Here is a 26,421-nt window from a genome sequence, read left to right on the forward strand (position 1 = left end):
CCCGTCCTCGTGGACACAATATCTCAGTAACACCTTTATGGAACATCTTCAAATTTGGCACAAGCATTCACTAGGACCCAAGGATGAACTGATTACATTTTGATGGTCAAAGTTCAACATCACGTTGATCTAATGGTCGTGTAATATATAAGGAATGCCCAAAGGGAAATTCATGACTTAGGTCACACTGTGACCTCACAAAACAGGTTTTTGGCCACAACTCACAAATTCATTCACTAATTATGACACAGTTTCAAATGTCCTTAAGGATAACATGAAGTGATGACATTTTGTATCCAAATGGTCAAAGGTCAACTTCACTCTGACATCATAATGTACTGCAAGAACACTTCTGGTCATTACTCAGTGCTGTAACACTGTGACCGTATTTCCTGCAGCTTGGCTGGTTGGCGGAGGAAATAACCACAAGGCGATAATCCTAGTTAGACTAGTCAAATAGTCTAAATTTAAATTGACGTTTAATTGACAGGGAAATAAATTGTTAAGAGCATCTCCAGTACAGACATGACTAGTCCCCAAATTCCCCAGAATCACAAATTATTCTTTTGAGTTGAGGAATTCTGTTTGCTGTATTAAAAAGACCCTTGAAGAACATATGGGTAGCAGAATACTTTTTATGCACCAGTATAAAGTATGCAAGTTAGTGGTTTTACTCTTGGCAGCCATGAATGTCACACGTAGCTAAGCTCAAAACTAGAGGTGACAGAGTTTCACAGTCAGAGCCCGAGACTCTGGAAGGAGCTGCCTGAGGAAATCAGCTCAGCAGGATCGCTGACCTCTTTAAATCTCTTCTGAAACAGACTTTTATCATAGAGCTTTTCCTGATTTTTTATTTTATTTTATTTTATTTATTTTTTTTATTGACAACTTTTTATTTTTAGTTGTATTCATTTTTACAGATCTCTTGCTGGTGACACTTCTTTTGGTCTATTTGCACTAAGACACTTTAATTGTATTTCTGATTGCTTGTTTTAAATGTTGCCTTAATCGACCTGCATGATTTATTTTGCTGCCTTGTGTAAAACACTTTGTAACGTGGGTTTCTATAAATAAAGATTGATTATTATTATTATTTATTATTATTATTATCACAATCCGTCTAAAATCAGCAACTTAGGGCAGCCTTTTCAGACTTTTTATCATTTTTAATCACATTTTATTTCTACTTTTTTATAGTTTTATTTTACACACCTTGACACCTACTGATCGGTTGTTGGTGTTAATTATTTTATTTTCTGGTTTTTAATTCATTCGCATCATTTGTGTTTTTTGACACATTTTAATTTGTGTCTAATGTTTTATCTTCACTCTATCCACATAGTTTTTGTTGTTGCAACCTCCTTGATAACTCAGGCTTTGTGCAGCACATTGTGCTTCCACCTGGAATTAAATGTGCTGTATGAATAATGTCTTGCTTGATCCTTCTAACTTTTTGGATTTTACTGTAAATACCCTTTGAGCTATAAAACTGCAGCTGAGTTTGTAAAAATTCAATCAATTCTGTTTCTTTGATGATTGTTACAACAGCCAAACTCTTACAGATGGTACTATTTGTAATATTCAGATTTCCATGTGAACTGCCAATTTATTTTAGAAGTAAAAAATGAAACCCACACACAGTGATATAACAGTTTGTTGAAATAATGTAAACATGATAAAACTTGAGTGGCCCCATGATATCCAGCACCCATTTACAGTTAAAAGCCCTTGTCTAGCAGCCGTTTTCTAGCTCGCCCAATCACACAGCAACCTCATCAACATGAAGTCAGTCACCATCTGTTTTTTTCACGAGTAATAAAGACTCCAGACACAGATCACAGAATGAAGATGGGTCATTGAACAATAACAAAGTGTGTCATGCTTAAGTATTTGTTCATAAAAGACTGATAAGGCACAAGGTGAATTCAAATCCTCAGAGAAAGGCAGCGGAGTAGTGCTACTGTGTTAGTGAAGTTCTCCTGAGACGCTTTCAAGTCAATCATCCTCCTTGAGCTCTGAATCCTTCCCGCTCCTTTACTTTACCACATAGTTTGATTATATATATTAAAGATTTCAGGGAAATACTGCAGGTGTGGCAGCGTGAGTGAAGCATTAAAAGATAATTTCCACAAAGTGTTAGATTCTCTTTACAGTGTGTGCAATGACAGTGCATTTATAAAGGGACAAGATACTGAGGTTTGGTAAATGTATTCACAAGAAGTTTGCTTCCCTTGTATACCTTGCAAATGGCTGCAATCCGCTGGGAGAGAAGTGGACGTGTCGAATGTGATATGTTCACGTAGATAAGAAGTCTTTGAGATAAAAAATAAAATATATAAATATAAATTCCAAGTCCAAGTGTTTTCTTGCTACGTAGAAAAACTTGGAAATGTCTCTTGTCCACAAATTCCAAAGGGATTAAATGTGCTTGCGTAGAAGCTCTGTCAGACTGCAGAGCTAGTTGAGTGGTATCTCTATGACGTCCTCCTCAATGATCTCCCCCTGTGGAATGGTGACGTGCTCGGGTGGGCTCTTCTTGCAGCTCAGCCCTGTGAAGGGGCTGCACCAGGACAGAGAGAACGGGCCTCCAAACGCCGTCTGCACCGCCTCCCAACATGGCACCTTCCCCCACTTCCCCGTCTCTCCCTTCAGACGCTCGATTCCCTGGAGAAGACACAGTGAAGTTCTGAGGTGAAATGAGCCGAGCCCAAAAGGACCGAATGTGAATCACCTACATGCAACTATCAGTCACAACTATGACACACAGGTGATGACAGTGCTAAAAAACTGCATTACTATGGTTTAGCTTTTTGGGCTAGTTTCTCAGACACAAGTAAAACTACCCAAACTAAAAAAAAAACACCCTTGAGATTTAAATGAAATACTAGGTACAGATTTTATACTGAATACTCACTTGCTTTATGTATGTTGAAAGACTTATTTGTTGCTGTAATCATTCCCTCTGTCCACTTTGGCTAAGAAGCTTCCTAGTGAAAATCTAATCAAAATCAAGTCCTCACTCTGTAACGCCAGCTGCATTTTCTAACTGACACTAAACATGAACAGTTAAAGGTACAAAATGAAGTCAATTTTATTCATGTAGTGCTGAGTCATAACAGAAGTTATCTCAGTGCGCTTTTCATACAGAACAGGTCTATGGAACTAGATGGAGGTGAAGGGATCTATAATATAAACTGAAGCTAATATGAATCTTCAGCAGTCTGAGTTGGACAAATGAAATGGTTATCTTCATCCTTGCCCTAGAAGGTTTTACTGCCTTTGTTTTGTCCAGGTCCCTTTCCAACGTTTCCTGTAGCAACGTCTGATCTTGGCTGGGATTAGTTTAGGTTTAAGTTCGTTTAGGTTAATGTTAAGTTATGATCTGGCACCACACAGGCAGAGGTTATCACAAAGGTTGGGTCCAGGGCAAAGTTTAGTTGTCAATGATAAACATAAAAACATAATTTATAGAATGACTTTGGTGACTTTGCCCCAGAATAAAGTTTAAAACACCTGTTCTCCACAGGTTTTGCATGCATCAGTGTTGTTATAAAGCAGACCTACTGGTAGGAGTGGCAGGACGTCTCACGCAAACGACTTTTCTATTCTCTCCCTTCTGCTTAGGGTTAGGAAAAGGGAATCCAATAAATGGGCAAAGAGACGAAACACCTGCATAGTCTGCATTATTGCATAATTATGCATCTGCATGATCTGAGCAAGGAAAGACAAACTTTGGAACGTACTAGTGCTGCCATTTTATTCAATATTTATTTATTCATTTATTATATCTAAATTTATTCGTCCATTGCTCAAACTTGGAAATTGGAAATAATTGATCTGTAATTATCTGTTCAAATTTCAATGTATAAGCGCAACAGGCTGTGCCATGTACTCCAACAGGGACAGGGTGTTTGAGAATTCTGTAGATCTTTTTTTTTTTTTTCACAATAGCTCTTTATTAGTCTAACTCAGACTGCTGAAGCCTCGTTAACTTCTGCTAAAATCTGGAATGTATTCATGTATACAGAGCGGCTGTTTACTTCATACCGCATTCCTTACACTCGCTGAAAAGGGAACTCTTTACAGCCAGCATGGACAGGAGCTGATTTTACAGTGACTAATACCTCTTTCATTGTACATAAGACATGTGAGTATTGTATTACCAAGCATGGTATCAGCTCTGATTCACTTCTTTTGTCTCAGAAACACGCCCAAGATTGAATAACACACTGCACGAAATTACTCACATGCGCTTTGAAAATAAATAACAAACACCTGAGGAAGAGGAAAAGATTTTCAAATGTTCACAAACAGTGCATGCATCACAGAGCTCACTCATTCATTCATAAAGTTTGGTTGAATCTGAAACAGCAAAAAAAAAAAAAAGAAAAGAAATGACAGTGCACGTTGGCCTTCAGATTGAGATCGGCATGCTTTGGGATGTGTTAAGCTCGATGGGACGGCTAATGTGACCTCTGTTTGCAAGCTTACCTCTGTCAAGGTTATAAAAGGCTGTCTGCTTCAGAAAGCTTTTGGCAGAGTGAGTTCAACCAAAGCAAATGCATGAGTGTGGAGAGAACATTGCATGGGAAAGAACCAGATTACACACAGTATAGTGGGAGTAGAATGGAAGACAAGGACAGAGGGAAAATTTAACAATGCAGGGCATGAGAGATAAATCAGAAAAGGACTGTATGCAGGGAAAGTATAAACATTTTTCCAATTATCTGAACATTTGACTTTTCGCCATAGTAATTGCTCCACACTCAAAGTAAAATGACTCCATCCAAATAAAGCAAGCAAACACAGGTTTTGCATTGCAACTGAGAAGTATTTATTCTCTGCACATCTGCTGAAATATCTTCAGAATATTTAGAAAGACTTCTGTAAAAAAACAAAACAAATCATCTCCACCATCACTCTGCACAGTCATACCAGCAGTGTTTCACATACATTACTAAACTAGCCTTCATCTGTACCATGCATTCACATACCAAGAAGGATACATACAATATCATGTAAACAAAGAATAGAAGAATAAAATGCACACTGCAGAACAGAGAGCAGTTCACACAGGAGAAACTCTTAAATGATAAATACAATGTGTGTATTTTGTAAGTGGTTATGGTGAAAGTTGAGTTAATACTTTGTTAAATGCCTCAAAGAGTTCTGGAAGAATCTGGAAGAGTTCAGAAATACAGTCCAGCTAATACCCAGCTGCTGCCAGTATGCAGGAGAAATACATTTTATACAGCGCTGCCCTTTAACTCCACGTGGGATTTAAGATGTTTTCTCCAGCAGAGACAGTTTTCAAGTCAGAGTCCTTCTTTGAGCAGTTCATCGTTCATTAAATTTGTCGCACGCTCACAACATCAAAACACCACATGTGCTCGGAGCACAAGACCTGTTTCACTGGCAACTGATCATGCACACAGACAGAGGGAGCGTTGGTGTTACTGCGGGAGGCCGAACCTTTTCGACAAAAACACAGTGTTCAAACAGAAAGTGTTCAGACCCCTTCACATTTTTCACATTTTATGTTGCGGCCTTGAGCTAAAATCGTTTAAATTTGTTTTTTCTCTCATCAATCTTAGCGCAATACCTCATAATGACAAACTGAAAACAGAATCTTAGACAATTTTGCAAATTTATTAAAAAGGAAAAACTCTGAATATTATCTATTCCACTGCATGTGGAGGGTCACATATACACTGAATTTTTGGAAAGATATAATTAAAATATTTAACATATTTTAAACAACATATTTATAATAATTAACACAATTTCCAACAAAATCCACAGAAAGACCCCTGTACTCCCAGAGATTTGTATTCTTGGACTTTTTCCAAAAGCATTGTCCATAAGAACTCATGGAAGTAAGTTGGTATATCTCTGCCTATTACAAGAGAAACTTCTTATTGCAATACATTGGAAAAGTGTGGACCATTTTTGGGGTCTTTGGATCAATTAACTTTCTTCTTGCATACCAGTTGAAAGGTTCACATACATGATCAAACAAAAAAGTCATTTTTCATAAAATATGGGATTCATTGCTACCTAATTTCTTAAATTTTAATTTAATAAGACTATGATTTTCAATTTTTATAAAAAAATAAAAAAATTCTATTATTTATTTTGATTAACAGGTATGTAAGTACTCACATATACACGCTGATATATGTTTATATGTAATGTATTATCATTTTGTAAACCATTAATCTTGTTGTCATAAAAGCTGATGGCAGTTCATTGGCGAGGGGTTGGGAGGGAGGGAAGGAGGGGAAAGTTGTTTCAAGGAAAAACCTGAAAGATATCCAAACCACTCTAGTAACGTGATGTACAATGTTAAGAATCAATGAAGATAAGTGATACAAAAAAAGGAAAAACTCAAGTATCACACTGACATAAGTATTTAGACCCGTCACTATGACACAAATTCAGCTCAGGTGCCTCCCATTTCTCTTGATCTTCATTGAGATGTTTCTACACTTTAATTGGAGTCAAATCACGTCCAATCCAAATTCAATTGACTGGAGTGGAAAGGCATAGACCTGTACATATGAGGTCTCACAGCTGACAATGCAGATCAGAGCAGAAACCATGAGGTTGAGGGACTGCTGCAGAGCCCAGAGATAGGACTTTGTCGAGGCTCAGGTCTAGGGAAGGCTACAAAAAAAATATTCTGCTGCGTTGAAGTTCCTAAGAGCACAGTAGCCTCCATCATTGTAAATGGAAGAACTTTGGAACAACCAGGACTGTTCCAAGAGCCGGCCCCCTGGCCAAACTGACCAATCATGGAGAACGGAACCCGATAGTCTGACCTCCAGAGATCCTGTGTTGAAATGGGTGAAACTTCGAGAGGGACAACCATGACTGCAGCTCTCCACTGATCTGGGCTTTACAGCCAGACAGAAGCCTCTCCTCAGTAAAGGAAACATGGAAGTCACTTTGCTAAAAAGCAGCTTAAGGACTCTGAGACTGAGAGAAACAAGACTGGGGGGTTTCAGCAGCAGGGACAGGGAGTCTGGTCAGGGTTGAGGGAAAGCTGAATGGAGCAAAATACACATGAAAACCTGCTCCAGAGTGCTCAGGACCGAAGACCTCAGCTTATCAATTATTATCAGAAGTCAACTAAATATTTAACAATAACCTAAATTAATACTTGAGTTATCCTCAAGCCACCACCCTATGCAGGGAAGGACAGCCAATATTGATATAGTCTCAAAATATGGAACTCTGATTAATAATTAACAACAGTCACTGTTAGCACAACAGTATTGCACGAGTCCTGTGCTCCTCGAGGGCAAGCTAGTAGCTACCGATATGTTGGTGCTACTGAAGTATGGGTTTACTCTCCTACTCAAACTGCTCACGCCATTACAGAACAACCTGAAACACAAAATGTGGACTATGAAAAAACGAAATGGCAGCAAAGAGTCAGGAGTGAATGGAAGAAGAGGCGTAAGGGCCACACCCTGATGCGTTTTTCAAAGAGTCTCAAGGGGGAGTTTTCCAGGGGGTGCAACTGGTTAGCCGTGAGGACGTAAGGCTGAATACAAGAGAAAGTTCTTCAGAGCATGGAGACATTCCTCAGACTGCCGTTGGACATTTTCATTAAGACTTGCTTGCAGCTGACCAGGTTTTCAACTCTTGCGACTGGCCAAAGAACCAAGAAAAGTACTTGCAAAGCACCAACTGTTCACGTATGAGGCCCATGCACTGATTTTCCAGGATGGAGGGAAGGAGTGTGTGCGAGGCAGAGGGATATTTGTGGGATGTACGGAAACTATATACTGTAAATAAAGATAGACGTAGTCTCCATGACGTCACCCATAGGTTTCTGAAGAGCGGGTTTTGAAGCACAGAGTGGGGCATTCTGCCATCGCCATCTTGCCAGTACCTGACTCCGCCGAACCCAAAAAGGGGCAAAAAGGAGGGGGCGCATGTGGTGCAGAGACTTTGGTGCATGCCGGCTTGTGGCAAGCATAAGTTCAACCGTCACTCAAAGCAGCATGTTGTCAATCATGCAGAACTTAAACTTAAAATTTAAACGAGTGAATTATATAAAAGTTTGTACACTTATCATGGAGGAAATTAGAGAAAGAGAAAGAGACCAAAACTGTTTTTGTACCAGGCTGTAAACATGTTTAATTCTGTTGTAAAGTTGGGCATTTTAACATGGGAGTCTATGGGGACTGACTCGCTTTTGGAGCGACCCAAGCGGCCACTCAGAGAACTGCAGTTTTTGGTACTTCCGTGTTGGCTTCATTTTTCAGCCCCGAAGGTTGCCGCTTGGTGAAAACCCTACTGTGAGAGAGTTCAAAGTTCACACAGGGTTTATAAGTTTACATTTGGTCATCAAAAATTAAATTTGGCCACCAAATTTAGGGGCCTAAATTAAGAATATTTGTATTTATCCCTGTTTGTCTTTATGAGGTATTGCATGTAGAGTGATGAGGGAATTATTTAAATGATTTCATCATGAAGTTACAACATAACAAAATGTGAAAAAGTCTGACTACTCCCTGAATGCCCTCTATGTTAAAATATAGTTGCTGACAGCCTGTCAACAACATCCTAACAACCTTGTTGAAGTTTACATTTGTACTGACTGAAACCATTTCATTTTCTCAATGAACACTATAAGAATGATTCAGCAAAACTTGCCAAGACCAAAGCAAGCTGACAATTTGAGTCTGTTTGGTGGAACAAACAAACCTCCTGGCTTGTTTTGCCCCAAAAATTACAGAAAAAGAAATCTCTCCCCTCCAACAACAGTTTGGACTTGTATGTAGTTTTCTTTGAGTGATACTTCAGAGCCTGGAATGTGAGGGTTGGTAGGGTAATATCTCAGTATTTACAAATTTACAATAAACACTGGGTATTCTAAGTAATGATGCACCAATCTGATGCACAACATCAGAATCAGGGATGTTAGTCACCTATGACCTATTCATTCAGTCACAGTGGGGTGTCAACTCTGGTGTAAAATCACTGATTTTAATTGGGAATCTGTATCGGCAGATACTTTGAGTTGAGAATCAGAATTGCTATCAGGAGAGAAAAAGTGGGATTGGTGCATCCCTTATTGGAAGAAGGGGTGAAACAAGCCAGGACTTGACTTTTAGCAGAAAAGTAACTTTTTTGCCAAACTGGGTGTATTTAAGATATTTTCACAATGATAATCAACCAAAAATCCACAATATCCACAATAATATGCAAACTGTTCCTTTATGTGATGTATTTGGTAGCTTTTAAAAGGATCGGCCTTTTACAGAATGGCTCCCACAAGGTCTCTGATTGTAGAGACTAGTACTCTGAATCTAACCCTAACCAATCCTTATTTTCACTCTAGATGGGAACAATTTAAAAGGTTTATATCGTCCATGTTTGAAACACTTCTGGCAAGAAGATTTAAAGGTCAAATCACCCAAATTACAAAAACACATTTTACTACTTACCTCTAGTTGTATCTTGTTTGTGGTGCTTCTGAGCTTTGAAAAATGACATCTGAAAAATTTAAAGGCAACTTCTATTTCCAGAAACAATGACCTGGTTACTGGATATTATTTGATGCTTTTTTAGTCTTCCATGGAAGTAAAAAGAAAAAACAAAAAAGATTGGGAGATTAATCTACAACGAAAATAATCATAAATTGCAGCCCTAAAGGGAAATTCCATTCTTTTCCATTGTGCTAAAATAAAAATAAAAAATTTTCCCTAATCGGTCTACACTGGATACCCCATAATGACAAAGTGAAAATTGAATTTTAGAAGCTTTTGCAAATGAATTAAAAAGGAAAAACTGAAATATCACATTGACATAAGTATTCAGACCCTTTGCTTTGACACCCGTTTCTCTGATATGACATGATTTTGAAAGGCACACAACTGTCTATACAAAGTCTCACAGCTGACAATGCAGATCAGAGCAAAAACAAAGCCATGAGGTTTAAGAAACTGCCAGCAGAGCTCAGACACATGATTGTGTCGAGGCTCAGATATAGGGGAAGGCTACAAAAAAATGTACTGCATTGAAGGTTCACAAGATCACCGTGGCCTCCATCATTCTTAAATGGAATAAGTTGGGAACAAACATAAAGCCCAGATTGGTGGACTGCTGCAGTGATGGTCGTCCTTCTGGAAGTTTCTCCATCTCCACACAGGATCTTTCCTCCTCATGGTTTCTGCTCTGATTGGCATTGTCAGCTGTGAGACCTGATATAGACAGGTGTGTGTCATGTCCAATCAGCTGAGTTTACCACATGTGGACTCCAATCAAGGTGTAGAAACATCTCGGAGATGATCCAGAGAAATGGGAGGTCTGAATACTGAATCAGTTTTTCCTTTTTAATAAATTTGCAAAATTGTCTAAAATTCTGTTTTCATTTTGTCAGTATGAGTTATTGAGTTAAGATTGATGAGGGAAAAATTAAGTGGTCTGAAAACTTTCTGAATGAACTGTTAAACTGTAACTACTGCATGACCACAAACTACCAGGGGAAAGGTGATAAAATATGATTTCTTTTTGTAATTTAGTTGAAATAACCCTTGAAGGGGAAAGCAAGAAAAGACAGTAAGTAAAAAAAAAAAGGCTTCGGATACAACAGAAAGAGAAGTATATCAGAAAAAAACAAAACAGACTCGTCACAGTGTTTGCAAACAGGATTCACAAACTCAAAGTGTTTCTTTTTCTCAGCAACTTGACTCACTCAAGGCAACACAAAAATGACGCAGAGCGTACTTAGTTTGGCAACACAAAAAGCAGATGAAAAGCTGTCCATGGCTAGAGTGGGAGATAGAGTTCATGTTCAGCATTGGGAGCAACAGAACGCCATAGCTCTGCTCAGCGGGGCTGGGCTGGGCCTCGCACTTTGGTTTTGACCCGGCTGCCTCGTTCCCCTGTGCTGAGCTCTTACACCACATACTGGTATGTCTCAGCCTTCCCATGGTCAGGGGTGGAGAAGGGACTAAACCACAATAAGGAGAAAGGGTGTCCAAATACCGCCCTCATGTTCATCCACTTAGTTTTTTTAGCCCATCTTCTCTCTTCCTTTTTCAACTGCTCTATACCCTGAAAACGAGAGATAACCAAACTTCAGTCGGTGTTGCGTCTGTGACCCGTTCAGTAATCACAAACCAGATTAAGAAAATATCAATTTCTTTCAAAGAACTACATGTCAATAATAAATAAATAAAATTTTTCGGAAAATCAACTGGGCCACAAACCCAGTAATTCAGCCTTTGAGTGATTACTAATAGAGCTGCTTGAGTTCTGTTGACTTTCCCTCTGGGTGTTGTACAGTCTCAATATGTCAAAGCCCTCCCACTTTCATTAGATCCTTGATCTCTCTCTCTCTCTCTCTCTCTCTCTCTCTGATGTGTTGAGATAATATACAGTATAAATAAAAATACAATTTTACTTTCAATATTTACAAGCATTTATTTACAGTCACAAATGATTTTTACGCTTCAGAAACGCAAGCCACTCCAGCAAAAATACACACAGCGCATAAATATATCAGAGGGGGGAAGAGCAGGGGTCCTGAGTGGCTCATGGACCCAGTAGACACACACACACACAAACACCCAGACACACACACACACACCATACAGACTAGAATGGCATCAGACTGCCTCCAGCAGCTCAGACTAGGGATGCAACGATTATAGATTTTGATGGTATGAATATAGCCTGAGGAATAATCACACTTTCATGATTATTATGCATTAACACTACTGATGTATTGTATCACATGAGCATTCTTTAGAGATTTTAATGTGTTATATATTACTGCCTTTTGAAACAAAAAAATAATACAGCAACCAAATAATACAGTAAAAATAATAAATAAAGATTAAAAAGTCTCTCTCTCCCTTTGGAATTAATCCCTCTGTAATCATCTATGTCAGTATTTCCTTTTTAAAACAAATGGAGTCAAAGGCTGCAGGATCTCCGTCTGCAAATATATCACAACATTATTTAGTATTTTCAGTTTGTGTGTTCTTTTTCTAAATAAAGAAATTGAGAACATCTCTTATGCAGTGTTATTAATAAGTGAAAAACAACGCATTAAAACCCACAGCACAGTGCTGGAAATTTACAAACTCCTAGTGTTAAGCTGGTGTTTTACATTGGATATATTTACCTACCATACCCGACAGATGGGAGGGAGCAACATAATGTTACGTTAAATATCTAATTCATCGTTCATATTTAATTCCTACCAACTCAGTGTTTCATTGAGTAACTTGACACTAATGTAATTTAACTTGTTAGTATTACTATTACTTGGGTGTGTAAAGCAGGTGGTAACCCCGCAGATGCTGCATTAAGTTCGATGTGTTACACCCTTTGGCTGCACGTTTTGCTTTACATTAAGCAGTAGTCAGTTGTCAGATCCTGTATGGTTTTGGTAAAGTGGCATGTCTAATAGGAATGGGTAATTTAATGATACTGACATTACATAATTTAACTAACTCAAACATCTGGGCAAGAAGGGGAGGGGGCGCTTATATGAACGGATCTAAAGAGGTAAAACTTACATTTAATTTTATTTGTATCTTATTCAATGTAATTATTATTCTATGTATTTCTCTGTTTTTTTAGCTACACTGCAGACTGGAGTCTCTGCTATCGGTGACAGCCAGAGAGTGTCATTTGTGGTCTCACATGAAGTCCAAATAAGTCCAAATCCAAAACACAATGAACGTACATTCAGTGGACCTGCATCGTGTCTGTGTCCTATATAAAATGGATATTAGTTACTGTTGCTATGCCTGTCAAGCTTTGAAATCCAGTGTAGTACAAATTCAATTTACAGTGACATCAGTGAAATATATGCCACTCAAAACTCATCATTTTTGAAACAGTAGATCCTTAATTTAAAAAGAAAAGGAGACAAATGCTTCTTACTTTTTAGCTGGCACCAACTGAAATGACAACCCTTGTCAGCAGGTTTTATCAGCTGTAGCTAACTTGCTAATTCAATGAGTTGGTCAAACTCTTTCTGCAATTGACTTACTATGGTGTTTCTAGCTGAATCTGAAAATCCTGGAAGTAAGAGTAAAGCTCACAGGACCCAGGTTAAAACTCATCATCCGCCCCAGATGATGATCCATGCAGAAAGGAAGTAAAAGTGAAAAGACTTGTTTTTTGGGAGGAGTAGTCTGCCCCATTATGTATGTTAAATAATAAATGTAATGTGACGCATTCCCAGAGTTAGTAGTAACAGGCATGCTGTTGTTTTTGGCTGCAAGTGAACTATATTGCTGAGCGACCTGGATCTGAGCAATAAAGCACATCTGGAGAAAAAAAAAAGTTTTTCATGTTCACTGTTGTGTTATCATTCTAAAGTTTTTTCACCTCTAAAATAAAAGGAGCCACATTATTTGTGATCTGGTATACCACAAATATACTGTACCAGCCAAAATGGGAGTTACATTACACTGAAAAGAATTTACATCTTTGAAGAAACTGGAAGCTGACATAATCTTTTACATCTTAGTCCACATGAGGATAGTTACCCAAAATGACTCCTGACCAAAAGGCAAAACCCTGGGCTCTACTCTACACTTTGAGTTCAAAGGGAGTTAATAAATAGAACTAAGTGTCCTACACAATCTATTAGAATTCATACAGAAACTGCAATTGTCAGACAAGAAAAATATACCTTCAAGCAGAGCTCTACGCTCACTTTTTTTTTGTTGCAAGGATCACTTGACCCTCAGTTTAAAAATTTAGGAGCGCATAAAGAAATTTAGGGGCGCAATGAAAGTTTATCAATTAATGTGTTCTTCAACAATAAAGAGATACAATGAGACATTAACAATAAAATGTCTTTTTTATGTCTATTTTCATTTTTTATTATTATAATCGTCACAATGATGATACTGAACTAAAACTGAAGGTTCAGAAATACAAAATCAATCAGCTTAAATTAACAGCAAAACGGGACACACTAGTTCACTCCTCTTCCTCTCTTGCTAATAGGGTAACATAACGTGCCGTATCGTGCCTTAACATAACGTGATGTAATCTAACGTAACGCCCCCCCCCCCCATCCCCTTCCCCTGCAAGTTTAAATATCATGTGACATGGTGACATTCTGCAGTGTTGGCAAAGGTTGCTAACCCGAGTCTTTTGCACCAATCATCACTTAAAAAAGCTCTGCACACTCTGAATGACAGGCATATAGAGAGGGCTAGTAAAGAGACAGACAGGGAGGGAAAAAACTTTATGGATTCTTTGATGGGCCACTGATGCAGTGGGATTTCTCCCAGTGCTGCAGCTGGCTGCCCATCTGACTCTGACAACTTGTTTGTGTTCAACAATGAAATAAGGTTTTACCCATTTGACGTAGTAAAAAAGAAAAAGAAAAAGAAAATCAATAGGGGGCAGTCAATGTCAATATTGTGGCGGGCCACCACAAATAAATCAATTACAGGGAGCTGAATTATCCACAGAGGTGTCCTCCTCTCCATAACAAGCAGACCGGGGGATTAAAACCGGCAGAAAAGACAGAATAAAACTGTTTCACGTCAAAAATCAGTGATTCACTGACGCTCTTCGGTGGACACAGGACGTCTCTAGTGGCTGGGAGCTGAGCTATCTAACATTTACTCAGCTTTTTTCTCAGATAATGTAAGAACATCCAATGACTAAAATCCTTAATCTGGTTGAAATATATAGTTGAAAACAACCAAGGTGTAAAATGTATATGTAGCTTAAAACTAGATTTACATTTTTATATTTACTCATTTGGGAGACCTTTTATCCAAAGCGACTTACAGGTGAAGGACATCAGTATGCTTCAGTGCAGTAGGAAACCTTGGTGTAAGTATTAAGTACTACATCTATTTAATAAGTGCAAGGAGACTCTATAAGGAAGTGCACCAAAAGTGCATATTAAGTGCTACTTTGACATGTTACGGTTTTAGAGAAGAAGGTCAATTTTGACGTTTCTGGCAGGCAACCACAACGCTGACGCGTGTGCATAGGCGACCAAATGAAACAGACTGTTACCATGATTAAAATCACATATTTCATTGGGGGGGTGTAGTATGAGTGTTGAACTTGATGACCAGTTTGTTCTCCTCCGTTGAGCGATCACTCTTTCCTACTCAGTGACAAGAAGTGGGGAGGGGCTCAGTGTTTCAGATGATGCTTTAGTCCCTGTAGTTTTAGTATTTTTTACTGTTGTTGTGCAGCTTAAAAGTTTCAAACTTAAACTGTATTTACCCAGTAACAAATCTAGAGTTGCCGGAAGTGGAAGGGCCACAATGCCTACAACACATACACAGCATAGCATTCCTGTCGTACTGCAACCAAAGGTAATACGTTAGCCATTGTGGCACAAAGATCTATTTCTTCTTCACTGGCTCAGTTGGTCTCTCTCTGCAGTCTGCATTCTCCTCATCAGTTTCCTCTGCCTAATGAACATCATGCACTTGCACACGACCATGTGAAATTTGAACTCAAATAAGTATATGTGACCATTCTGGTCGCAGTCTGAAGCCCTGCTTTAAACACTGGTCGTACCATCAGCATTGTGAATGCCACAGTCACAGAAACCACACATTTACATTTGAGGCACTCACTATTTGAAGTTACCAACGTTAATGGTCAAAATAAAGACTTGAGGGTAATTGTACTTTTTACTACAGTGCATTCAGAAAGTATTCAGACCCCCCTCATTTTGTTATGTTGCAGCCGTGTGCTAAAATCAAAGAAATTCATTATTTCCTCATCAATCTATACTCAATGCTCCATAATGACAATTTTCTTTTTTTGCAATTGTATTATTAAGGAATAACTGAAATATCACACTGACATAAGTATTCAGACCCAATGAACACTTTATTATGACACTTGAAATTTAGTTCAGGTTACTCCATTTCTCTGCATCATCTCTGAGATGTTTCGACACCTTGACTGGAGTCCACCTGTGGTAAACTCAGCTGATTGGACATGATGTGTAAAGACAAACACTTGTCTATATCAGGTCTCACAGCTGACAATCATCAGAGCAGAAACCATGAGGAGGAAGGAGCTGCTGCAGAGCTCAGAGACAGGACCTCCATAGTTCTTAAATGGAAGAAGTTTGGGACAACCAGGACTCTTCCTGCAGCTGGCCGCCCCAGCTTACCAGAGCAATTGGGAGAGAGAATGAGAGGAGACCAAGAACCTGATGGTCACTCTGAGCTCCTGTGTTGATATGGGAGAAACTTCCAGAAGGACGACCATCACTGCAGCTCTCCACCAATGCGGGTTTTATGGCAGTGACAGGTGGAGCCTCTCCTGAGAGACAGTTTGAAAAAAAAAAAACACCTAAAGGACTCTCAGACCGTGAGAAACAAGATGCTCTGGTGTGATGAAACCAAGACTGAACAATTGGGTGTCCTTCAGTAAGTTTCTCCCATCTCCAAACAGGATCGCTGGAGTTCAGCCAGAGTGACCATCAGGTTCTTGGTCACATCTGTTACCAAAGCCCCTCTCTCCCAATTGCTCTGTTAAGCCAGGCGGCCAGCTCTAGGAAGAGTCCTGGTTGTTCTAAACTTCTTCCATTTAAGAATGAAAGAGACCACTGTTCTTCTTGGGAACTTTCAATGCAGCAGAAGAGCTTTTTATCCTTCCCCAATCTTGTCACTGAGCTCTCCAAGCAGTTCCTTTTAACTCCTGGCTTGATTTTTGCTCTAATATGCATTGTCAGCTATAGACAGGTGTGTCCCTTACCAAATCATTTCAAATCAATTGATGATCAAGAGAACTGGGAGGCACCTGAGCTAGATTTCAAGTGTCACTGCAAACGGTCTGAATATTTATGTGATGTGTATGTCAATGTGATATTTCAGTTTTTTCTTTTTAATAAATTTGCAAAAAAATCTACAATTCTGTTTTCATTCTCATTATGTTGTATAGAGTACAGATTGATGAGGGATTTTTTTCTAGCATAAAGCTGCAAAATAACAATGTGAAAAAATTCTGAATTAGGGCTGGGCAAAACAACATTTAGAACCTCTCACTGACTTCATCTTGCTCATGCTGCTTAATTCAATTAATACTTTCCCAAATGAATGTGTTTGTGAACTTGATACTGAAAATTGTGAAAAATACTGCCTTGTGTTCAGTCAAAGTGGTGATATGGATGACACAAGCACAAACACTGAGCCTCAACCCAAGCAGCTTCTACCTATAAAGAATGCTGTGTCTGTCATTTGGGAACATTTTGGCTTCAGTGAAGACAACATCAAACAAAAAGAAGTCATATTGATTTGAAGTCATATCGCTCATCCCTAATCTGAATACTTTCTTAGTGCACTGTACCTCAGGCTGCAGAGGGAGAAGCATCACTTAGCTGTAAAAGTTTGAATTAGAAGTAGAAGGTCAAAGACGTTTAACGTTTAAAAAGCAAAGGGTGGAAGCAGCAGGGAGAAAATCTGAAGAGCAGAAGGAAGTAGTGAGTTAAAAAGGATAGGAGGAGGATTGTTGGTCACTAAATGGTTCACTTACAGTCTCGTCGGTACAGATGGAGTGGACTTGGGTGCCGAACATCACAGAGGTGAAGATGAGGAAGAGGAGACCCTCAAAGCACAGGAGTATAAGGAGGATGACTGTTGCTGGGGGGGAGAAGGAACTGCACTCTGGGGGATGGAGGGACATGAAGGAAGAGAAGTGAAAGGGCAAAGAAGAAGGATCATATGAGGAACTGCTACACTACAATCAAAGAAACTACAGTACTCTACTGTTCAATCAACAGCACTACGGTAAGGGTGCAAAGCTTTGAAGCAATTCAGTCTACAGGTACATCCACTAGTCACCTGTCAAGTTGCTTCAATTTAATGGAATGGGTAGAGTGTTTGGGATATGGCGATTTATCAGTTTGTTGATTTTTCATGCTTAGTCAACAAAAAAAACATTTTAAAAGAGAAAGTTATCTTTTATTTGGAATAAACTCGAGCATTAATTTTTAAGATTACTTAAAAATGTACTGTTTCCCTTCTCTCTAGCATAAACCATAAATCACTCTCCTGCCTCCAACTCTTTCAAAATGCAGCAGCGCGGCTTCTAACAAGTTTTAACAGATGACATCACATCACCCCAATTCTCGCTTATCTTCACTGGCTCCCTGTCCGTTTTAGAACTGGTTTTAAGATTTTACTGATCACTTTTAAAGCATGCACCACACTACGTAACAGAACTGTTAGGGACTTTAAGCAGCGACGGTTGAAGGGAAGCTATAGCGTGACGCAGTGACTTAGATTCTATGTCGAACCTTCCTACCGTCGCAGCCCAGCTGTCTGCTGCAGGAGAAAGAAGAATTATACGTTTTTGTAATATGTGACACTGTCATTTTCTTTATATTCAATTATACCGTTAGTAGTTTTATGGATTTTGAGTATGTTTGTTAAAGATACCTGATAATTTGACAGATTTTTCCAGTTTATTCAGACGTCAGCACAAACTGTTGTTCACCTGCCATCCTCTGTGTATTGATGAAACCATGACGCTGCCCGTGGTGCTGAAGTAACAGACGGATTTATACAAACTGCTCATTTGATATTAAATCGTCTCTAAAGCAAATATCAAGAGCTCTCGGGTCATTTTAAGAGACATTTGTAGCAATGTTCAGTGCGACCTCGGTTTCCTGAAGAAGTGAAGTAGCCGAGTTAAATGTTGCTTAGTGGTCTTTGATTTCCATTACTACGGCAACATGTTGGAATATATACAGGCGCCAAAGCCGTCAGTTCAACCGTTGCTGCTTATAGTCCCTGTTAACTCTGTATGAGTCAGCTCGCAGCCTTAGATCCTCGGGTCCGGGTCAGGGCCTCGTGGCCGTTCCAAAGTCGAGGCTTGAATCTAAAGGTGACTGTGCTTTTGCCATCAGGACCCCTTGACTTTTGAACAACCTGCAGTCAGTGACTTCTTTTAAATCACTTCTCAAGACCCATTACCAAGACTTGCTTTTATGTGATATCGTCTTTTTACGGTTCTTCCATTGCGTTTAGTGTGTGTGCTTTTATACTGTATCTAGTCTCTCTAATTGTCCTTTTTACATTGAAGTGAATTGTATGTCTTCCCTCTTTACTTTACCTTATCTCTGTCCTGCTTTTGTTTATATTACCTTTGAGCCTCTTGCTATTATTGCTTCAATTGTCAAAGCGCCTTGCAAACTCTGTTTTTAAAAGGTGCTGTATAAATAAAGTTATTAAGATGCATTCATTCAAAATGGGAACTGCTGCTTCTCTCTATAATAATGTATGGTCTTGTAGGTCTTGACCTTACCCTTGATGTTTTTGCCTTAAGATAATGTATATTATAATTTGGCACTATAAAAATTAAATTGAACTGAAATGATTGTCTTTAACAAAAACATCAACCCATTGGTGGACTAAGTATTTTTACATCAACTTGGAGGGGATGTTAATGAAGTTATTAATCCTGACACTAATTATGTGTTACAGTCATCTTCACCTTTGTAAAATAAAATTTAAAAAAATTAAAGGACAACATTGTACAGCAAAAGCAAGTTTCTTTGATAAGACTCAACCTAGTTATGTTGTACTGTAAGTAGAGATGTTGCAGCTAATTATAGTGGGGAGTTGAGCGTCAAAATAACTAGTTACAACTTTAGCAGTTAGTGTTGACTTCACTCTCAAATTCACAATCAGTTGGTGCAACATCCTGCTAGTTATTTAGTACAGCTCATTAACTACATTGCCTGTGCTGTGCCGGCCATTGTCTATACTCACAGGGCCAGCAGTGCATACAGGATATTTACATCTGAGGACAACCACAGTGGGATTTGATTTAATTGTGGGTGGGAAACCTGAAATTGTACAAAAAATGTAGAAAAGTAAAAAAACAATTTCCTTTTATGTGTAGAGAGTAGTTAAGGGCAGTGAGTCCAACAGGAAATTGCAATGGAAAAAGAATGAAAGTCTGGGGTTGCTGCTTTATGAGTGGTAGACTTTGTTTCCATCTTTAACCACAATTTCATCTAGTTTTTTTAACTGTAATTAAATGTTAGTTCTGTAGACTGCTCTGATGTGCCTCCGATCACACACATATATGTCAGTTTTAACAAAATCGAAATACAACTAAGCTGCTAGAAGAAGTCAAAGACAGTGATCTATAATAAAGCTGTAACATAAAGTTTGGCACATTAGCAACCAGGATTAACAAGCAAAACAGGTTCACAAAGATCTTTAAATGTTTACCCTGCCAGTATCAGTGCACATTGCCACACGACACAATAATGAAAATATAACTTACTTGCCGACCAAGTATGTGCCTCAGTCTGGGGATGCGTCAACCACACGCAACTTATGAAGGTTTTTAGTGCAACCCAGTTCCGTCAAACTACAGCGGAACAGGGAGGGCACACTAGAGTGCAGCAATAATGTGAGTATTTCATTCACACCTGTAAATACTGTATTTTTGATAGCTGTGGAGAGAACCTAGGTGGGTCAAAGGATAAATTATTAATCTACTTTTCCTAAATTAACAGTATAACAATGCAATTATTTTCTATTCTTATTATCAACAAATCCCTTGAAGAAGCCAATTATATACTGTTGTCCTTTAAGACGACTTAAGCCATCCCCTCTATATCCAGCATGGCTGCACATCCCAGCAGTGAGCGGAAGGCGCTTGTTTCTATGGTGGAGGCTCGGAAATATGTAGAGAGCTATCAACAACCACGCTGATCCCAGACATTGTGGATATGTCAAGGTAAGTGCATGAATGACCTTGGCTGCATGGACACAGCACTTATCCAAAGTATCTGACAAAGCTGAATGGAACAATGCTCAACATACTGAACTTCAGGAGGTGATGATTGTCAAAGTTGTCTTACTCTCTCACTTAACTTTATGAGCCGGATGTGAACTGATGGTTCTGATTTTCTTTTTTAAGTCTGCCTGGGAACAAAACCTCAGTATATCTTTGACAAATGAAATCTGGAGAATTACTCTTAAAGATCAGGCTTTGAATGAACTCGACAGACGGTGAAAGCAAACCCAACCTGCGAAGTGCAACACATTTGTGGGAACTTCTGCGACAGTGTCGGAACAAACTTTCTGAGTAATATTTGATTTCCAATGTAGAAAGAAACAAAACAACATGTGTTAATCTGCTGAATGAGTAAAAAAATTTAGATTACATTTCATTCAACAAAAATATTTCATGATTCCTTGCTTAATTTCAGAAACGCTGATATATTGAATTATGTTCATTTAATTTACAGCTGTAAAAATTCCAAATAAAAAGTGTCTACAACCCCCAAGGATGGTTGCTTCCACTATTACTATCACCTTTTCTTAGACAATTTTCCTGAGAGAAATCTTGGTTTTAACAAAATCAAAGCTTTATATATTGTTTTATGTTAATTATATTAATTTGCACCACAATATAAAAAATTCTGAGAAAGTTACAGTGAAATGCAATGTCCGTTCTTAGATCTTAAAACAGCCTTTTTTTCTTTCCCTCTTTTTAAGAGTGAAGGACATTGAGGGCTATGGAGCTTTAAAAAACACTCACTTGTCCAATCATCTTCAAAGCAGTAGAGGAAATGGAAGACCACCATGACGAGAGCGTGAAGAGAGATGAGTGCAATGTACATCTAGGTTAAAAAAAAAAAAAAAAACAATGAAAAAAGAGGACACAATGAAGGACAATTCACCACATACACCAACTGCAAACAGAGAGGTCATGTTAGGGCAACTTCTTACTGTCAAAGGCCGAAACTTGGTCTTTGGCAGCCTTCTTCAGTTTATAATCTAATGCTATGTTTTGGTCAGCATATATTATAAGAAACTCATTGTTGCAGTGAACTTACTGTGAAAAGCACAAAGTACTTTTGATTGTTCTCCCCAACACAGTTATTGACCCAGGGGCAGTGGTGGTCCATCTTCCGTATGCAGCGTTTGCAAACACTGTGAGAGAGACGAGCAAGTTACACGTGAAGGAAAAAAGGATACTGCACCAACCGTAGCAAGGGACAACATTAGTAGAAAGTGAAAGGCATCACATTCTGGGGAGGAGCAATTTCACAAATGAACTGAAGCTAATATGTATTATAATAGTCTTCCTTTTTCTCTACAAAAACACTGCAGCTTTAAGCATGGGATTGGGTTTTCTGAATTTCAGAAGTTTCTTTTACGCTGCTGTTACATACACTGCAAAGTGATGATGATTTTAAACGATTAGCTAATTATTAAAGATGAGTGTGAGACTTGTCACTACATTACCGACAGTGTTATCCTTTTTTTTCTTACTTCATTAAGTGACACAAAACAATTGAAGACAAATGTAACAATAATGAGATAGATTGGAGCAAACACATAACAGAAGATACAACAAACATGTGAGAGAAAAATGAGAGATAACTGCATAGGGTATCTAATAGAATAAAGACAAAAAAAATGTGTGTGTGAGTGAGACAGAATTAATAGAATGACATTGAGGTTTTGCATGTATGAGGAGCAAACTACCCATATAAACACACAGCATCAACCTGTACACAGTGAGAATTTCATATCCTTTTTGCCCTACCTGCAGTGGTGTGCTCGGTCAGGCTTGATGCTGCAGCACTTGGGACATTTGTATACCACCTGCCCTGGTTTCAGCTGAAGGCTTTCTATGTATTCCTTAGTAGCATTCCCTTTTGGAACTGCCCCCTGGTAGGAAACATCATAACACAGAAGACGACTTAAGTCATTTCCAGCTCATCAATTATCACAATGAAATAAATAGGCAGAGGCTAAATGTACTGTAATTCAGGTTCATTATTCAGGACAATTTAAAGATAAGACCCAAATCTTCTCTGCATGACATTGAGGGTTAAAGTAAGACAGCCTGTCACCTCATTTCAATGTGTGTGTATAAATGACCCCAAAAAGCCCAACTTACAGGGTCAGTGCACATGGCCCTGAGGTGCGAGGCGAGGGCAAGGAAGGCTAGAATGTTGAACAGGGTCCCATTCACAATGCTGTATGTCAGATTCTTGGAGGGCAGCAGCATTACAAACAGCACTACAAACTCAGCATACAACACCAGCATCCAGGTGATGATGGCACACACGATGCCGCAGGCGTCCCTGATGAACCACATGGCGGAGGCCGAGGAGGAAGTGATAACGTCTTTGGAGATAGGGATGCGTTGTTCAGTCTGTAGGCAGTTGACTCCTGCCCCATCCCCGGCCTGCCCACGCCCGTGCTCTACATCCCTGCATCTGTGCACTGGGCTCTTCATCCTTCATCTAAGCTAGATGCCTGCTGCCGCCACCGGACACACTGCGCCTTTACGCCTCAGTCACCGCATGCTGGGGGGAGAGGAGCAGGAGAGTTGCAGGTTAGAGTCCATAGTTTGGTTCTCAAGAGAATTTCTGAAGGAAACACCATTTTATTTGTGGGTGAATATATGGCTTTGATTAACTTTGAGAATTTACTCCTCTTTTTTTTTTACTCTTAACTGAATACATTCTGGTTTTTAAGAGTTGGTTGAACAAATAATTTGATGAGATCAGGATGGGATTTGGAAAGTTGTGATGGGCACATCGGTTAATCTTTTAGAGTCATTTTTCTAAGAAAAAAAATTCTCTGTTCATTCATGCATTAGCTGTACTGCTTATCTTTAAAGGGTCGCGGGGGGGTTGGAGCCAATCCCAGCTGACATTCGGCAAGGGCAGGGTACACCCTGGACAAGTCCCCAGTCTATCACACAGGCACAGGGGGAACATGCAAACTCCACACAGAAAGGCCCCAGGTCCGGGTCTCAACCCTCTTGCTGTGAGGCAACAGTGCTAACCACTGACAATATGCTAACCACAATCTCTGTTCAGATTGCTAGTTTTCCATCAAGTTTGCCAAAGCCCAAGCTGAATAAGCAAATATTCATAGGTCTACACAGTGGACCTACATAACATTTTAATAATGAAACTCATTTCTTAAAACAATGAGTAGAAACTATCAACAGCTCTTTGTACATTTGCATCTTGAAAACCTGCAACTTGCACAACTTGAAGCAAATGAATTGCGAGTAATTGTGAGCTTTGCACCTGTGCAGGTGCTAATGATGATGAACATAACAAAGCACATTTGTAAATGATGACAAAACCATCTGATACAGGAAATGCTGACTGAAACTGAGCTTACCTGTTCTACAGTAAAACCTGTCTGTGCTACAAATGACACTTCCTCACATTGAACACAATTATATAACCATGCATCCAGTAGCAGATTTAGATATGGGCAACATGGGCAGCTTGTTGGGGGCGGCCAGGGGCACTTGCAAAAAAATGAAAAATAAAAAAAAAAATGTTAAGATTTGCACGATCACATCAATGACACCATGTCACCATGTGGGTCGGAGCGGGCGCCCTTTCTAGTTTGTGCAGTTTGCTGCGAAGGTCTCCTCTCTCACTCAACACAGTTCATTCATAACACTGTGAATACAGCCCTGTAGTTTCACACACATAATTTTTCTGGATTGGGTGAAATCGTGAAGAATAATAAACTAGTGTGCACAACACCACGTCCACAAGGGTACAAAAGTATGCAGCAACAACAACACATTTCAATACTGAAGTGACATTGTATTAATATTAAATTGTATTAAATCAAAGTAAGTTGTCAGTCAGATATTTCAGGGTAAGAACAATCAAGGGTACTTTGCCATCTGGGCATACTAATACAGACATCTTATGACAGGAAGCTAGAGGTGAAAGCTGAGCAGGTGTGTTGGTCTTCCGAAGCTCTTGTCACTGTAGAGGTCAAACATGGACAGAGCTGCATGCCTCTGCAGTCTGACTCAGTGCCACACTAACTGGAGCTGTATGAGAGATCACTGAGTAGATGGAGAGGTCACTGAAGGATGACCTGGAGTGCTCATCATACCCTTGTGACACGTATTTAAGACCGTATTCTCACATACCTTTAAAATTCTGTGCAACAAGCTGTGATATTTGATGTGATTCAAATACATTATTACTATTATCAGATTTAAAAAAGTAGGTATACTGATTTGGTTTTTCATGCAAGGTCTCCAGCTCACCCTGTACCAATGGATGAAAAGTTTCTATTTCGTTGCTAGTCAAACAAGCTAGCGGCGTAATCTTTAGCCAGGTTAAGTATACGAATATGCTGGTAATGTCAAATTCAGTAAAACCCGCATTAGACTGCTTTAATGCCCGGTTGGGTAGTTTATAGGCCTATATACCTACTCAAACCTAACACACATTAACGTCTATCCATTTTAGCTTACGATAGCTGCTTAGCTTACGTGTCGGAGTGAACATTTACTGACCTGTTTGCATATTCCTGTCAATGTCCTTCCCTTCATCTGTAAAGCGGTAGACCCCCAGGAACGTGTGTCTACCGTTAATTGAGATTAATTATGATTATTTCCCGCAGAATCTCACCTGAAAGACGAGCATCCTTCGGCTGCTTTCGCTGCGACTGCTCTGTAGCCCCCCTCGATGCACTGCACCCGCCCCTCCACCAACAACAAGACGTAATGACGTAGGAGAGAGGAGCCGAGAAAGGCTACGTCAGAGGACATTCCTTGACATATTTGCGGATCTATTAATTTATCTATTTATTTATCTAGCCGAGCTATTACATACTTAGTTTAAAGGCAAGCAAGGTTGGGTATATTTTATCATATCAATATCATATCAATTAAAAAAGCGATTTTATATAGCTTTCATCAGGGTTCTCCAACCTTTTCTACTCTGAGAGCTCTACGTGTCTTATATTTCTGGTTACATTTATTAACATATAGTATCAAAACACTCAAACTGATCTCCAAACCAAATGAGATCAATAAAATAATTTAACAAGTCATCAAATATCAATATCAAAAACTCACATTCTGTACCAAAAACACCTGAAACTCACATCAGTGTCACATCATTTTTGTGTCAAAAATCGGAGTCATGATTCAGTCAGAACAGAACACACAGACATGATTACACCATTGCAAATAAACGTCCATAAATCTGCTTTGAAAAAAAAAGCAGGGCCCACAGTTTAACTCACTGTATCCACGGCAACATATTTCCTGTTTGTTGGAAAACTCTTCTGTTACCAGAGGAGTTGTTATCACTGCATGTTGGCAACTGACAGATAATGATTTGGTGTTGAATGACTGTATTTTATTTAGTTGCATTTGATGCAGATTTACTGAGTGATTTTGTGTTGCTTAAAGTTTGAACTATGCATCCATGGTTTGTTCAGACTATGTTCTCAGAACCTTTGGGTGAGCTACTCTAAAACAGGAGGTGAGCTACTGGTAGCTTGTGAGCCACCTGTTGAATAAAACTACAGTATCTACTTTAATGTTTCAAAAACTTTGGGGAAAATAAAACGTTTAAATATGGGTCATAATACTGGTGGTAACAATGCTGCTGAAATACAGCAG

The 26,421-nt window shown here is 39.1% G+C and overlaps 1 protein-coding gene across 3 annotated transcripts; it reads right to left on the minus strand.

The window, feature by feature from the left end:
- Positions 1 to 462: 462 nt before the first annotated feature.
- On the minus strand, positions 463 to 25,493 carry LOC111227644 (palmitoyltransferase ZDHHC3-like). 3 transcript variants are annotated; one of them, XM_022753233.1, is made up of 7 exons: positions 25,421 to 25,493; positions 22,912 to 23,323; positions 22,555 to 22,679; positions 21,839 to 21,935; positions 21,541 to 21,622; positions 17,512 to 17,642; positions 463 to 2,664 (listed from the first exon to the last, which is right to left on the minus strand). In XM_022753233.1, exons 2-7 carry the CDS (start codon positions 23,251 to 23,253, stop codon positions 2,458 to 2,460), a joined length of 984 nt encoding a protein of 327 aa, XP_022608954.1. In that variant the 5' UTR covers positions 23,254 to 23,323; positions 25,421 to 25,493; the 3' UTR covers positions 463 to 2,457. The 3 variants fall into 3 exon arrangements, with proteins under 3 accessions (XP_022608954.1, XP_022608953.1, XP_022608955.1); XM_022753232.1 differs by having other exon boundaries at positions 25,306 to 25,477; XM_022753234.1 differs by lacking the exon at positions 463 to 2,664 and adding an exon at positions 10,590 to 11,073 and having other exon boundaries at positions 25,306 to 25,477.
- Between the last annotated feature and the right edge of the window lie 928 nt (positions 25,494 to 26,421).

Source organism: Seriola dumerili, unplaced genomic scaffold, assembly GCF_002260705.1.
Source record: "Seriola dumerili isolate Sdu_G_001 unplaced genomic scaffold, Sdu_1.0 BDQW01000191.1, whole genome shotgun sequence".
Taxonomy (NCBI): Eukaryota; Metazoa; Chordata; class Actinopteri; order Carangiformes; family Carangidae; genus Seriola; species Seriola dumerili.